At 39.1% G+C, this 15,983-nt stretch overlaps 1 protein-coding gene across 4 annotated transcripts in view; it reads right to left on the bottom strand.

The window, feature by feature from the left end:
• LOC129030865 (E3 SUMO-protein ligase RanBP2-like) overlaps positions 1 to 15,983 on the bottom strand; it is a 39,444-nt gene that overhangs the window by 8,754 nt on the left and 14,707 nt on the right. For 3 of the 4 annotated variants that reach the window (XM_054476651.2, XM_054476654.2, XM_054476650.2), the window contains 10 exons: positions 11,174 to 11,261; positions 8,849 to 9,058; positions 6,557 to 6,738; positions 6,297 to 6,472; positions 6,006 to 6,129; positions 4,842 to 5,003; positions 4,438 to 4,575; positions 4,035 to 4,181; positions 2,916 to 3,095; positions 2,741 to 2,824 (listed from right to left, as the gene is read on the bottom strand). In XM_054476651.2, coding sequence (XP_054332626.1) covers positions 2,741 to 2,824; positions 2,916 to 3,095; positions 4,035 to 4,181; positions 4,438 to 4,575; positions 4,842 to 5,003; positions 6,006 to 6,129; positions 6,297 to 6,472; positions 6,557 to 6,738; positions 8,849 to 9,058; positions 11,174 to 11,261 — 1,491 coding nt within the window. The remainder of the gene's footprint in view (positions 1 to 2,740; positions 2,825 to 2,915; positions 3,096 to 4,034; positions 4,182 to 4,437; positions 4,576 to 4,841; positions 5,004 to 6,005; positions 6,130 to 6,296; positions 6,473 to 6,556; positions 6,739 to 8,848; positions 9,059 to 11,173; positions 11,262 to 15,983) is intronic. The other variant, XM_063649135.1, reaches the window with a different exon arrangement.

Here is a 15,983-nt window from a genome sequence, read left to right as displayed (position 1 = left end):
TATTTGCCAATGAGTTCTAGGTACCTGGTGCTGATTTTAAAATATGATTCTTAATTTGTTAAAAATTTATCTGTTCCCATTTTCATTCATTAATACAAAACCTAATTCATTAACTCTCTCACCTAAACAAATAACCTCCTAAATGATCACACCTTCATTTCCATTCTACACTTGCCTACATTAACCTTTCTGATGTTCACCTCCAGCCAAGACAATTCCCTGCTCAAAAAAACAAGTACCTAGAAACTAAATTTATTTCCCCAACTTTCACAGTCCTCTAACATTACACTGACCATCCTTTCAGTGTGTTCTTTCTACACTGCAATCTGGACTACCTGACATTCCAAATCACCTCCCCAAATTAGCTTTTCACTTAACCCCGTGCTGAAACAAAATACAACTCATTCTCAAGGTGATGTTCAAATGCTCCACCAGGAAAGGGAAAAAAGTAGCAGCTGCAGAGAAATTTATTATGTATATAATGATATGTCCAACGCACTTAAACTCTTAATTCTTATACTATCTACACTGTTAGGTAAACAATATTAGCTCCTATCTTAAAATGAGAGAAAGGGATGCAGGGAATAACAGCTGGAATTTGAACCAGATCTGACTCCAAAAATGGTTTCTTAACCCAACTCTGCTGCCTTGACAAGACGGCAGATAGATACAATGCCGTCTAGTGTAGCTATGTGGCTACCTGATCTCTGCTGAAGAAAACTAAATGACAGCACCATACCCAACCCTAGAACCTACAAAATGTCCCCTTACAAAACAGACACTTAACAGGAAATTGTTTTTCCAAAGAAATTGTAGTGGTATCAGAAAACAGGTAAATTTTGAAAAGTTTCAAACTTCTCTGTATCAGCCCAGGAATCCGACCACTTCTAACAAGTGAGGTCAGGGACAGATCTAGCATGTCGGCTTTCTTTTTCCACAAGTGTTTCAAATAAAAATTTCCCAGAAAGACCTAACCATGAGGTCCAAAACCATCTCAATTTTCAAGCTAAATAAAATTTCCCCCACTCATCCATCTACAGTGCCTAGTCCAGATGCTACACATACACATCCAAGAAATAAGAAACTAGTGGAATCACCTAGAAAACTTTATGGTCACTGTTGGTATCCGCACCAGAGCTTTGAATTTGCAATCACTGCTGTAACTGTAATTTTTAACATTCAATGTGGTGAGAACTGGCTTCAATAATTCTCTCGTTTTTAAAGATAAGACGCCAAACAGTCACAAAGGAAGTGACTGGCCCAAGATCATTAATTAATGGCAGAGTCAGTACTAGTACCAAGCTTTTCAAGCTCATGGACTAGTGCTCCACTATACTTCCACAGAATACAATGCTGGGAGCCTGAAACCTGTATGTTAAGTCAAAATTGTATGTAATTGTCATAGGCCACGACTACACAGAATTAACATTCAAAATTTTTGTGCAAATTCAAAAATGTCTTCCCCACCAAATAGTATTCTCTTAAGTTGCAAATACTGCTGATCACACTGTAATAATCGCCACACATCAGCATATCTTTGATGTAACTTTAGCAGTATGAGTAATTTAGTTCTTGCCTGATAAGCATGAAAGAACCTACTTTTATTTCCAATTCCAAAAAAGTCAAGCTCCTTTGAACCCTATTGTTAAAATAAGATATATATACATAACTATTTCCTTACATAATTAAGTCAAATTCATATGGAAGTATTAAAATATAGTAGGACTTTTTGAAGCTCAGACCGCTTTTCAATTCCTAGCTATACATTTGAAACACATGTAATCCACAGCTAATCTGGGAATGAACTCATAGACCAGAGTATGATTAGTACAGTGTAGCAGTTCGATCACTCAGGAAACTTCTCTGTGCCAGGAACTCTTATATTTTAAATAAAACAGTTTCTACCTTTGAAGGTCTCAAATTTTGTGGAAGATGAGGAGAGAGACACATAAAGTACTTTCAAAAATATGGTAAAGGGTTGGGCGTGGTGGCTTACACCTGTAATCCCAGCACTTTGGGAGGCCAAAGCAGGCAGATCACCTGAGGTCAGAAGTTCAAAACCAGCCTGGCCAACATGGTGAAACTCTGTGTCTACTAAAAATACAAAAATTAGCTGGGCGTGGTGGCGGGTGCCTGTAATCCCAGCTACTCGGGAGGCTGAGGCAGGAGAGTCGCTTGAACCTGGGAGGTGGAGCTTGCAGTGAGCCAAGATCGCACCATTGCACTCCAGACTGGGCAACAGAGTGAGACTCCATCTCAAAACAAAACAAAACAAAATATGGTAAAGTGTCAAGACCGAGGTATGTAGGCTGGGCACAGTGGCTCACGCCTGCAATCCCAGCACTTTGGGAGGCTGAAGCAGGAGGACTGTTTGAGCCAGGAGTTCAAGGCCACCCTGGGCAACATGGCAAAATCCTGTCTCTACAAAAAATACAACAATTAGCTGGGCCTGGTGGCGTGTGACTGTCTGTAGTCCTGGCTTCGTGGCAGGCTGAGCCAAGAGGCTCTCTTGAGCTAGGAGGTCGAAGCCACAGTAAGCTGTGATCATACCACTGTACTCCAGCCTGCACAACAGAAGAAGACCCTGTCTTTAAAAAAAAAAAAAAGACCAAAATGTCCCCTTGCCATACTATTTGGATGGCAGGGGGACATTTTGACCAGCTTCAGAAAAAAAGTGAGAGAGTGGCCAGGGAAGGAATCTTGGAATAAAAAGTACAGCTAGAGAAATTAAGTGACTTACCTTAATGGCCTTCAGTTGTTGGCAAATCATTTTCAGTAAAGAATTCTGATCTTCTGCCCATTGAGGTGGTGTTTTGGGAGAATACTAAAAAAAAATAAAAATAACAAAACAGCATTTAAAACACTTAGAACAGAAACAATTTCACAATGAAATGATTCCATTCTTTCCTGTTTACCTTGTAACTTTTACTTGGTGATAGTGAATATTTGGTAGGAGATGGTGTAGAATGTTTTATTTCTGAATCTACATTTCGCAAAGAACCATTTTTATAAAGAGGACCTCCTTCACTATAGTCTTCGAGTTCCTGCATGACTGAATTAAGCATCTCTTTTACAGACTCCAGGGGCACAGGCAACTAAAAAGACATTAATTAAGGGCTTTCGTTTGCAAAAAATTCCAAAAGTAAAAACTCTAAAATGATATATTTTATCTTATTTACATTTTTGTCACTTTAATAAGCACTTTACACTTTAAATAATAATACACGTGAAAATGTTTTTTAATTATCTTTTTTCTTTGTTTTTCTGTTGTTTTGTATTATTATTTTTATTTTTTTGTCTTTATTCTATAATTTTTTTCTTCATGAACACAGAAAAGTGTTGTACAATCTAACATCTTCTGATTCTAAAGTCCATGCTCTTTCTATTACTTCTGTTAACCATGATAACTGTAGAGGAATGTTAACTTGGAAAGCTTTTCCAAGTGAACAAAATAAGTTACTGATGTTTTCTAACTGATTTTCAATGGTGACAGAAATACAGATGCTACAATACACCAGACAACATAAATCCTAATAAAAGAGTAGTAACACAAATTAATCAACAAAACACTCAGAAGACTGAACATAATTTAACATCATCATGACAATCTCAAACAGCTGACAGCAAGAAAACAAGGGCGTTCATAATGGCTGATGAGGATGAGAAGAAATGCTCTTAAGATGTCAGCAACAACTTTCAATTTCAGCAAAGTTCATTAAGAATCAGTCCTGAGGCTATATTTGTTTTGATTACACTGCTAAGATAACAAAATCAATGTCTGATCTTAGAAATCTTTTCTAATTCCCCAAGAAGTACTTTTTAAGAGCATATACCTAGATTCCCAAGTTTAAAAAGACACACCAAACCTAAGACAAAGCAAGCAAATATAAGCATTTAGACACACACATCCCTTCTGTGCATTAGTAACAACATATTACTGAGTATTTTTGAAATTACCAAAATATAAGACCAACGCAAAAACATTGACCAGTGGGTTATCAGTAAGAACGTACATACAACAACCTGCTACTTACTTTCTTGACCACTGAAAGATTTGAATCACTGTCATCTAAAATCTTTATTAGGTAGTCCTTGGTCTTTCTCAGATAATTTTTGCATTCTTCTTGTTCTTCAGGAGACAGGGCATCATTTTCAATGTCTTCTGCCTTCCTGTGAAAAATCTATACAAATAGTGCTTTTATGAAATCATTAGGTTTTTAAAACAAAAAACTTTTAGCTTGGCCAGGCACGGTGGCTCATGCCTGTAATCCCAGCTACTCGGGAGCTGAGGCACAAGAATCGCTTGAGCCTGAGAAGCAGAGGTTGCAGTGAGCCAACATTGTGCCACTGCACTCTAGCCTGGCCAACAGAGAAACCCCATCTTTTAAAAATAAATAAATAAATAAAACTTGTAGCTCAAGTACCACATCTACTTACCAGTGCGAGATTCCAATAAGAAACAACGCTTTTTATAGATTCAAAAGCAGTCATAGCATCTTCTATATTTCCGTTTACTGCATCCAATATAGCAAAAGTTATGTGTGCGTCTTCTTCATATTCAACAATTTCTGATGCCTAAACACACAGAATAGTTTTTAGTCAAATTGTTTATACTCAGAATATAAAACCCAAATGATTTTCCAAAGATTTTATGTGATCTTAAGAGACAAACATCTCATTACTCTTCTCTGTCATATCTTATTTGTGAGAGCTAGTGAATTTAGAAAACAAGATTACCATTAAATAACAAGGCAATTAATTTAAGCAGTTTATAGCTCCATGTCTTTGTTTATAAACTGGAAATTCCCATCTCCAATAAATTCATAAAGGAACTCTGTTACCTGAATGTCTACACTATGAAAATGTTTAAACAGAGGATCAATAGGTTCAGGAATACTGTTCTTCTTTTTTATTATCTTCAACAATGGCAAAACTTTCTTCCAATAATGAACACTTCTCCCTATGTATTCTCGTTGATCATAAAAAGAATTAAGATCGCTGCCCTAAAAAAGAAAGTTAAAAGCACACAACTTTAAGGAACACGCATGATTAGATCTGAAGTTCATTTACAAGTTGTAAGAACTGGCTCAAATTTCAAGTCAAAACCAAATGGTACCTCAATAGTCATTTGTTCAGCTTCCAAATACTGTAATAACTAAACCACTTTAATACCAGTGATCATTCTACACTGACTTTTTTTTCTTTTTGAGACAGAGTCTCGCTCTGTAGCCCAGGCTGGAGTGCAGTGGCGTGATCTCGGCTCACTGCAAGCTCCGCCTCCTGGGTTCACGCCATTCCCTTGCCTCAGCCTCCCAAGTAGCTGGGACTACAGGCGCCTGCCACCACGCCTGGCTAATTTTTTTTTTTTTTTTTTTTTTTTTTTGTATTTTTAGTAGAGACGGGGTTTCACCATGTTAGCCAGGAATGATCTCGATCTCCTGACCTTGTGATCTGCCCACCTCGGCCTCCTAACATGCTGGGATTACAGGCATGACCCACCGCACCCAGCCTCTACACTCAACTTTTAAACGCTTCTAATGATACCACCCTAACGTAGCAATCCAAACTACTTTTTAACAGTTACCATTTTTAGATAGCTGAAACCTGCCTCTTCTGTAGTGTCAGTTTGTTCAAAAGGCTGACCATCTACACCTAATGGTGACACAAAACACACCTTAAATATTTAGAAAGATCTATAATGGTCTTACCTACAAAGCCTTGTGCTAATTTTTTTTTAATTTTTCAGGCTGAATAATTATCAGAACTTAATTATTAAGGAATAACAGTAACAGCTCAGCTAATATGTAACATTCACTGTGTGCCAGGTACTGCTCCTCTAAGTGCTTATATTTAACTACATTAACTATTTTGCAGCAATAAAAAACACATCTGTCATAATATGACGAAGCTGCTGTTTTCAGAACAAAAAAACTTTCAATGAAAAGTTCATGATTCTAAAAAATTAAGGTAATGTTCTTTAAAAATGCTTATACTTTAAAACTCACCATTTTCTGAAGGCATTTTGCCCAATGTACAAGCAGAGCAGGCTGAAGGCCATGTTTTTCCTGGGCTCTTAGAGTGTTTATTTCATGCTGAACTAGAAGTCTCAATTTTGCTGCGTTTCCAAGTCTAAAAAATAGTTCAATTTACTAAAATTGCTTTCTAAATACACAGTTCAGCGCTTACATACATATATGTTCATGGGTCACATGACAAGTTAAATCTTCACATGAGGATTAAATCCCTGGTAAAACCTATGCACTAAGTGACAGCAATATTTTTGTTTTACTACTTACACTGCTTTTCTGTGAATCAGAGTACAAACCGCATCCCACCAAGATTTTTGTCTTTCTGTACAAAGCTGTTTACACACAGGAAGGGGCAGGCATAACGGCTGATAGGAGCTGTGGTGAGAATTACATTTCTCCTTTAATTGTAAGTGGCTGGTATATACTACTCCAAGGAGAAATACCTGTTTTATTTAAGGAAAAGTTAAGTTAGTAAAAAAAAATTAAACAAAATTCAGAATATTTAATTTGTTAAAATCTTTGCTTACTTCAAGGTCTAAAATACATATTGATTCAGGTGCATTTGTTTCAAGCCTTGAGGTTTCCTGGGGCAAATGATGGAAAAGCTGTTTTAGCCATTTTCGGATTCCAGGTAAAGCAGGCAATGAATTCCACTGTAAGCCAAGCCAAGTAAGGTGCTGAAGACTACCATTATGTGCTCGAATAGCACCTAAAATCAAATTTAAAAATTGGCTTAAGGGTTTGAAATTTTTCTTTGTGCCATTAGTTTTGCCAACATAAGCAATTCACATTATATATATCTTAATTATATAACTGCTTTTCTATATCAAAGCTGGAGAGAATTCTATGTTAGGCAAAATCTCATGTTCTTATTAATGCATTCTCACTTGATTATTTCTAGAAATTTTAATAAAAATAGTAGTGATGAAGAATGTTTAAGTCCATCTTAAAAAATGACACTGACTAGAACTCAATAAACCAAAATCAACTGACAAAAACCAAATAAAGAATACCTAACCTAATAAGAAACCCCAAAACAATGGGTTTTCCTTTAAGTCATTAAAGCAATGGAACATCACTATATTAATCCATCAGTACAGTAAAGAAATCTGTTTTTCTATAAGAAAGTCAATATTGAAAAGGATATGCACAGTCAGGAGTTCGAGACCAGCCTGGCCAGCATGGTGAAACTCCGTCTCTACTAAAAATACAAAAAATTAGCCGAGCATGGTGTCACGTGCCTGTAGTCCCAGCTACTTGGGAGGCTGAGGCAAGACAATTGCTTGAACCTGGCAGGCGGAAGTTGCAGTGAGCTGAGATTGCGCCACTGCGCTCCAGCCTGGGCGACAGAGTGAGACTCTGTCTCAAAAGAAAAGAAAAGAAAAGACAAGAAAAGAAAAGGTTATGTGCTTCCGGAAGCATAAAGAGGTATAATCTTTCTGTCATTTTGGCAATTTGCAAGACTTAAAGATGTTCATGTCCTTTGTCTCAGTAATTCTGTTTTTAGGTATCTCTATGGAAATAACTTGCAATGAAGACACTTTTTGTTGAAGTTTTTATCAGAGTATGATTATTAACAGTGGAAAAGTTGAAAACAACTTGGATGCCCAATAACAGAAAGTAGCAAGCAAATTATGACTACTTCATAAAAAAGATTATATTGCCAATAAAAGTGATATTTATAGTTTTAATACAGAGACTATGGGAGAGAATTCATGAAGGAAGCAAGATAAATCATACATAAACAACCATTTAGATGAAAAATATGGCCAGATGCAGTGGCTCATGCCTATAATTCCAAGACTTTTTGTTTTTGAGATGAAGTCTCGCTCTGTCGCCCAGGCTGTAGTGCAGCGGTGTGATCTTGGCTCACTGCAACCTCCACCTCCCGGGTTGAAGCAATTCTCCTGCCTCAGCCTCCCGAGTAGCTGGGACTACAGGCACATGCCACCACGCCCGGATAATTTTTGTATTTTTAGTAGAGACGGGGTTTCACCATGTTGGCCAGGATGGTCTTGAACTCCTGATCTCAGGTGATCTGCCCGCCTCGGCCTCCCAAAGTGCTGGGATTACAGATATGAGCCACTGTGCCGGGCCCAATCCCAACACTTTGGGGGGCTTAGGGCTAGGAGTTCGAGACTAGCCTGGGCAACAAAGGGAGACCCTGTCTCTACCAATTAAAAAACAAAATTATTTGGGCAGAGTGGCATGTGCCTATGGTACCAGCTACTCAGGAGGCTGAGGCAAGAGAATCCCTTGAGCCCAGAAGTTCAAGGTAGCAGTGACCTACGATCATGCCACTACACTCCAGCCCAGGTGACACAGCAAGACCCTGTCTCAAAATACAACAAGGCTGGTCGCGGTGGCTCACACCTGTAATCCCAGCACTTTGGGAGGCCAAGGCAGGTGGATCACCTGAGGTCAGGAGTTTGAGACCAGCCTGACCAACATGATGAAACCCCGTCTCTACTAAAAATACAAAAAATTAGCCGGGCGTGGTGGCGGGCACTTGTAATCCCGCTACTTGGGAGACTGAGGCAGCACAATCACTTGAACCCGGGAGGCAGAGGTTACAGTGAGCCGAGATTGCAACACTGAACTCCAGCGTGGAGGACAAGAGCAAAACTTGGTCTCAAAAACAACAACAACAACAAAAACTACATGCCACCCCCACAGCACCACATTCAAACTCCCCCCAGCCCAACCCACACACGAAAGGAATACAGAAAAATATTAAGTCATTATTTCTGGGTAATAAGATTATGGGCAATTTATAAGAATTAAGACACAGACCGTTTCCTCTGAAACATATAACTTACCAACATCATATCTAGCCAAATCTTCAAGCTCTGGTTCTTGTACATCAATGTTTCCAATATCATCGCTACCAAGAAAAGATGTATCCTTAGGTGACTGACTAGAAAACAGAGCATCATATAATGCAGACTGCCCGCTTTTGTTGGCAAAACATTCAACAACCTCTTTTAAAAAATCTTGCTTGCCACGACTTAAGTTTAGCAACATGTGCCCTGAAAAAAAAATTTATTTCCATCACTTTAAAAATACAGATTGTATTTGCTCACATTGTCTCATTTGTATACCCAAAGGGGAAATAACATGATTATTGCAGACCTAACCCTCCAACCCAAAAAATACAGCTGGACAACAAAACGGGTGCTTATGTAGAAAATGAAAAGAGTACAGGTTTAATATTCTCAGTATCTACAGAAGACAGCAGAAGGGGGAAAAAAGACAGGAATGTGTATGAAAAATGCCAAACATATTTGCATTTTAGATGAAAAGGTCTGGATTTAAGTGGCCATAGGAGAACAGGGACAAGCTCTTATTCTCTGATCTGATACACTGATTTCTAAATCTGGCTGATCAGAATCCTCCTTTAAACAGCTTTTAAGAATTATTTCCGGCTGGGCACGGTGGCTCATGCCTGTAATCCCAGCACTTTGGGAGGCCAAGCTGGGCAGATAATGAGGTCAGGAGATCGAGACCATCCTGGCTAACACAGTGAAACTCCATCTCTACTAAAAATACAAAAAAAAAGATTAGCCAGCCATGGTGGCGGGCGCCTGTAGTCCCAGCTACTGGGGAGGCTGAGGGAGGAGAACGGCGTGAACCCGGGAGGCAGAGCTTGCAGTGAGCCAAGATCACACCACTGCACTCCAGCCTGGGCGACAGAGTGAGACTCTGTCTCAGGAAAAAAAAAAAAAAAAAAAAAAAAAAGAATTATTTCCAGGCCTCTTTGCCAGAGATTTTTATTCCATAGGTTTACAGTAAGCAATCAAAAAATCATAGTCCTCGGATAAAGTACTGATACATGCTATAACGCAGATGACCCTTGAAAACCTTGCTAAATGAAAGAAGCCAGTCACAAAAGACCACATACTATATGATTCCACTTATGTGAAATGTTCAGAATAGGCAAACCTACAGAAACAGATTAGCGGTTGCCAAGGCTGAGAGGTTTGAGTAAAATGGGGAGTAACTGCTAATAGGTACGGAATTCCTCATGGAGTGATGAAAATCTTCTAAAACTGATTGTCGTGACAATGGTAATACTCTATGAACATACTAAAACCCACTGAACTGTACACTTTAAATGGGTGAAGCGTATGGTATACGAATTATATTTCAATTGAACTTTTTTTAAAAACCCTCCTTCGAGTTAATTCTGCTGGGCAATTAGGTTTGGTTACCACTACACAGTTGTGTCTCAGCACACTTACAGAGGCACCCTTGGGATGCCCAGATCAAAGACATAAAAAAAATATAGGCAATTTTTATCTAACTGTGACACCATGCAAAGGCACTTATGAGAGCCCTGCAAGGGTAGAAGAAAAAGAGAAAAGGAAAAAAGTAGAAAGTCACTTTAAGGATTGAAAGCCTAACTCCCACAAAAAAAGTGGGCTATGGAATAAAAGAGCAATGTGAGCTTTGGCCAACAGCCTAACTATATACCAAAGCTTATAATAACTTTAATATTACATCTTGTGCTCTTTACAAAATTCATCCAACTTTATATCAAAACTGCTCCTTATAGAAAGCATTATGTTTCTTCAGTTCACTGCTTGATTCAATGGCCACCTAACTACCTTAAAGTTTGTATCTTAGCAAAATCACAGGTAATATGCAACAGATCTTTAGGATTCATCCCAAGCCAAAAATGGGGGAAAAAATCCACAAATTCCAAGAGCCTAATACAAGGTAAGTATATATCTTCTATCTTCCTCACTATGCTCTCAGCTCTTTAAGACAGATCCATATCTTCTTCATCTTTATATCCCCACAGCAGTGTTTTTAGAATCAGCTGGTGTTAAATGGTTGGCAAATCAATAATTATACTTAGTTCAGGAAGTGACTAAATATTCAGGACAGAGGCTCTAGCAGCCAGATAAAGAAAGAGTTAAGAAATCCTCTCCACCTAGGAACACACAATATCAATTATTCATTTTTTTTAAAGAATGTGCTATTTCTTCACATCTCTTCCATACCTATTGCTCTTAACTGATACGGCAAAAAAATAATTTTGACAAATTATCTCCTGGACAGATGAAGATTTTATCATAAGACATGCCTTAACAGAAGTTCCTTTTTCTTTTTAAATCAAATTAGTTTAATATTACTATTACCTGATTGGCTCAGTCGGTCACAGGCCAACATTCCCAGCAGATTTTGTCCAGCTTCACCTTTTATTAATTTAATCTTTGGTCTTGGAACCTAATAATTTTAGAATCAAAAATCTTAATTTGATGATACCCATACTTCTAATAGTAACATGGTCTTATCTATTACACTGTACTTTTTTTGATAATGAATAAACAGTTAACCATTAATTAAACTGAATTGGAAAAGACTGCAAAAACTGGGAACCAAGGAATTTATATAACCTATGAAAGACAGGCCAGGTACAGGCGTGGTGGCTCACACCTGTAATCCAACACTCTGGGAGGCCAAGGTGGGCTGATCACTTGAGGTCAGGAGTTCGACATCAGCCTGGCCAACATGGTGAAACCCAGTCTCTACTAAAAATAATTTTAAAAAAACGAAGAGCCAGGCGTGGTGGCACACATCTATTAATTCCAGCTACTTGGGAGGCTGAGGCACAAGGATAGCTTGAACCTGGGAGGCAGAGGTTGTAGTGAGCCAAGACCGTGCCACTGCACTTCAGCCTGGGTGAAAGAGCGAGACTCCATCTCAAAAAAAAAAAAAAAAAAAAAAAGAGCAGCCAGACATGGTGGCCCACACCTGTAATCCCAGCACTTTGGGAGGCCAAGGTGGGGGGATCGCTTGAGCCCAGAGTTCAAGACCAGCCTGAACAACACGGTGAGACCCTATCTCTAAAAAAAGTTGTTTTTAATTAGCCAGGCGTGGTGGCACACACCTGTGGTCCCAGCTACTCAGGAGGCTGAGGCAGGAGGATCACTTAAATCCAGGAGATCAAGGCTGCAGTGAGCCATGATCATGCCACTGTGCTCCAGCTTGGGAGACAGAGTGAGACCCTATCTCCAAAAAAAAGAAAAAAAAAAAAAAAAAGCATACACGGAGCAGTTCTGAGAAATTAGTTTCTACTAAAAGCACATTCATGTTATATTCAGAGAAATGGAAAATTTAATTACATTACTTTTCTACCCTGCCTAAATAGGACAACAGCAGATGTTGTCCTATCTGAGTAGATATGACACCCTACTTTAAAAAGTACAGGTGAAATGACACTTGGAAATGCCACATTGTAGATAACACATTTTCAGAGTATGGATAATATGGGATAGCACTGGAATAAATGGGACAACCAGGAAATTAAAGAGATCCTAATGTAATAACCTGTGAAAACAAAAAAACATGATCAATAGAATGGTGAAGGGAAGACATGACAGCTGCCTTCAAATATTAAAATTATTTTATAAAAGCAATCATCAAAAGAAGAAACAAGACCAACAGGTAGAAGACTTGAAGAATATTTTTATTCTATATAAGGAAGTACCAAGAGCCAAGCCACCTAAAGATGCACTGGGCTATCTTGAAAAGTAATGAATGTCCATCACTGAAAATGTCCAGTCATAGGCAATGCCCACTTACTAGAAACATGCCAAAAGTAACTATATGGGTGACTAGAGCATCGGCTTTTAATTCTATCACCACTTTCTTAATTGGTGGTGGAAATGTAATTTGATACAACCTCTTTAGGGTTAGATATTTGGCAGCAGCTCTAAAAATTATAAATGCACAGATATACTTTGATACTGCAATTCTTTCAGGAATTCATGGCACAAGTTAATCATTGCTAAATTACTTGAAGTAGCATTAAAAAAAAAAAGTAAAAGCAAGCTAATGTCCTGGTTTTAGGACCCTGGTTTTAAAAACTCCAAAGCTACAGTACATCCACACAATAGAATAATATGCAAGCATCCAAACTAATGAGAATGCCCTTTATATATACTGACATGGACATATCTCCAAGATACAGTTAATGGAAATAAAGTAAATGCAATCTTCAAATGTTTTCCTCCTTCTTTTAAAGACAGGGGATGTATGTGTGTTTACTTGGAGATGCATACAACATTTCCTGAAGAATACACAAGAAAGCAATAACATTAGTTTCTTTGGGAGTGAAGAAAGTAAATAACTAGGGAACAGAAAGGAGTCTTCATAGCATATTCTTAAGAGCCGCCAGAATTTTAAACCATGTATATATAATTCTTTCCAAACATGCTCATTTTTCAAAATATATGATTTATGAACCTAAAAGCTTCTGATTTTGAATTTTAGAAATATTCGTATCGCCTATCCTTTTACTCACAAGTTTTCTAAACATCATGTCAAAGTTTGTCATCTATATGTTGAAAAGAGCACACAAAATAAACAAAATGTTGACATCATTCTTTTTGTTTTCAAACTGACCTCAATTCATAAACCCGGCCTCTTTTACAAAATTATTCAACAGTTGAATTTGTGACCAGTTAATTAGTTGTGAATCCACTCAATCAAATCATCTCAATTCACTATTTCCTTTTTTTTTTTTTTTGAGATGGAGTCTAGCTCTGTCGCCAGGCTGGAGTGCTGCAGCGGCAATATCTTGGCTCACTGCAACCTCCACCTCCTGGTTTCAAGCAATTCTCCTGTCTCGGCCCCTCAAGTAGCTGGGACTACAGGCACCCGCCACCATGTGTGGCTAATTTTTATATTTTTAGTAGAGATCGGGTTTGACCATGTTGGTCAGGATGGTCTCGAACTGCTGACCTCAAGTGATCCGCCCACCTCAGCTTCCCAAAGTGCTGGGATTATAGGCGTGAGCCACCGCGCCTGGCTATTTCCTCATCTTAACTAAAAGGTTTCAAGATACTTTGTTAAATACCTAGCTGCAATGCAGATGTACTTACTAGAACCACAGTATTCCTCTGATTAAGAGTCTGAAAATCTTGCCATAAAAGTCAGCCAATTCTTAAATACCCAAATGCCAGCACATAACCTACATTTTATGCTTATAATCATTTGATCATTGAGCTTTAAAATAAACTGATAAAATAAAATACAAGCATCTAAGATGTTTCTATTATATATTCATTCTACAGAAATATGTGGTAGTTAAAGACTGAGGTAGGTATCTCTGTGCTGAAGTGGAACAATGAAGAAACATTTAGAAAAGCAAGGCATCTGGCAATAGGTAAAGCACACCCACATTGAGGCACAATATTTTTTAAAAGCAGAGAAAGAATGTATTGCACATTTGCATATGCAAAAAATATTTCTGAACACCCAAGAAACTCCTAACAGTAGTTGTCATCTAGGAAAGGAGACCTGAGTGAATGGATTAAGAGGGAAACTAACTTTTTATTATTAAAAGTTCACAGTCAGGTGTGGTGGCTCATACCTGTAATCCCAGCACTTTGGGAGGGCAAGGCAGAAGGATCACTTGAAGCCAGGAGTTCAAGACCAACCAGCCTGGGAAACATAGCAAGACCTTGTCTTTACAAAAAATTTAACAATGTAGCCAGGCATGGTGGCAGGCACCTGTAGTCCCAGCTACTGAGCTGAGGCTGAAGCAGGAGAGGATCGCTTGAGCCCAGGAGTTCGAGGATACAGTGAGCTATGATCGTGCCACTGCACTCCAGCCAGAGCAACAAGAGTGAGACTCTGCCTCCCAAAACTACATATCAGAAAATTTTAGGCTGTGCACAGTAGCTCACACCTATAATCCCAGAACTCTGGGAAGCTCGAGCCCAGTTCAGCGTTACAGTGAGCTACGATTACGCAACTGCACTCCAGCCTGGGTGACACAGCAAGACTCTAATAGACACACAGACAGATAAATTTTAAAGTTTCCATTAAAAATAAGAACTATTGGCAGGGCGCGGTAGCTCATGCCTGTAATGCCAGCACTTTGAGAGGCCAAGGTGGGCGGATCATGAGGTCAGGAGATTGAGACCATCCTGGCTAACACGGTGAAACCCCATCTCTACTGAAAATACAAAAAAATTAGCCGGGCGTGGTGGTGGGTGCCTGTAGTCCCAGCTACTCGGGAGGCTGAGGTAGAAGAATGGTGTGAACCCAGGAGGCGGAGCTTGCAGTGAGCCGAGGTCGTGCCACCGTGCTCCAGCCTGGGCGACAGAGTGAGACTCCGTCTCAAAAAAAATAAAATAAATAAAAATAAGAACTATCAGTTACTCGAGAATTTCTATAAGAAACTTTTAATGTTTGTATTACCTAGTGAACCTCACTAAATCCATTAATTTTCACTAATCCATTCCTTACGAACACAGAAGTTTCTACTGAGCATTTTAAATATTAGTACTTAACATGTGAACTGTCTATCAATGGTGCTTTTAAAAGATTTACAGGCCAGGCTCGGTGGCTCATGCCTGTAATCCCAGCACTTTGAGAGGCCGAGTCGGGTGGATCACGAGGTCAGAAGATCGAGACCATCCTGGCTAACATGGTGAAACCCCGTCTCTACTAAAAAATACAAAAAATTAGCCCGGCATGGTGGTGTGTGCCTGTAATCCCAGATACATGATAGGCTGAAGCAGGAGAATCACTTGAACCCAGGAGGCACAGGTTGCAGTGAGCTGAGATTGCGCCACTGCACTCCAGCCTGGTGACAGAGCGAGACTCTGTCTCAAATAAAAATAAAAAGATTTATATTAGGCAGGGCATGGTGGCTCACTGCCTGTAATCCCAGCACTTTGAGAGGCCGAGGCGCACAGATCACCTGAGGTCAGGAGTTCGAGACCAGCCTGACCAACATGGAGAAACCCCGTCTCTACTAAAAATACAAAATTAGACGGGGGTGGTGGCGCGTGCCTGTTATCCCAGCTACTTGGGAGACTGAAGCAGGACAATCACTTGAACCTGGGAGGTGGAGGTTGCAGTGAGCCAGATGGCGCCATTACACTCCAGCCTGGGCAACGAGAGCAAAACTCCGTCTCAAAAAGAAAAAAAGAT

Source organism: Pongo pygmaeus, chromosome 12 (genome assembly GCF_028885625.2).
Source record: "Pongo pygmaeus isolate AG05252 chromosome 12, NHGRI_mPonPyg2-v2.0_pri, whole genome shotgun sequence".
In the NCBI taxonomy this organism is placed as follows: Eukaryota; Metazoa; Chordata; class Mammalia; order Primates; family Hominidae; genus Pongo; species Pongo pygmaeus.
This window is presented reverse-complemented; position numbering and strand designations above follow the sequence as displayed.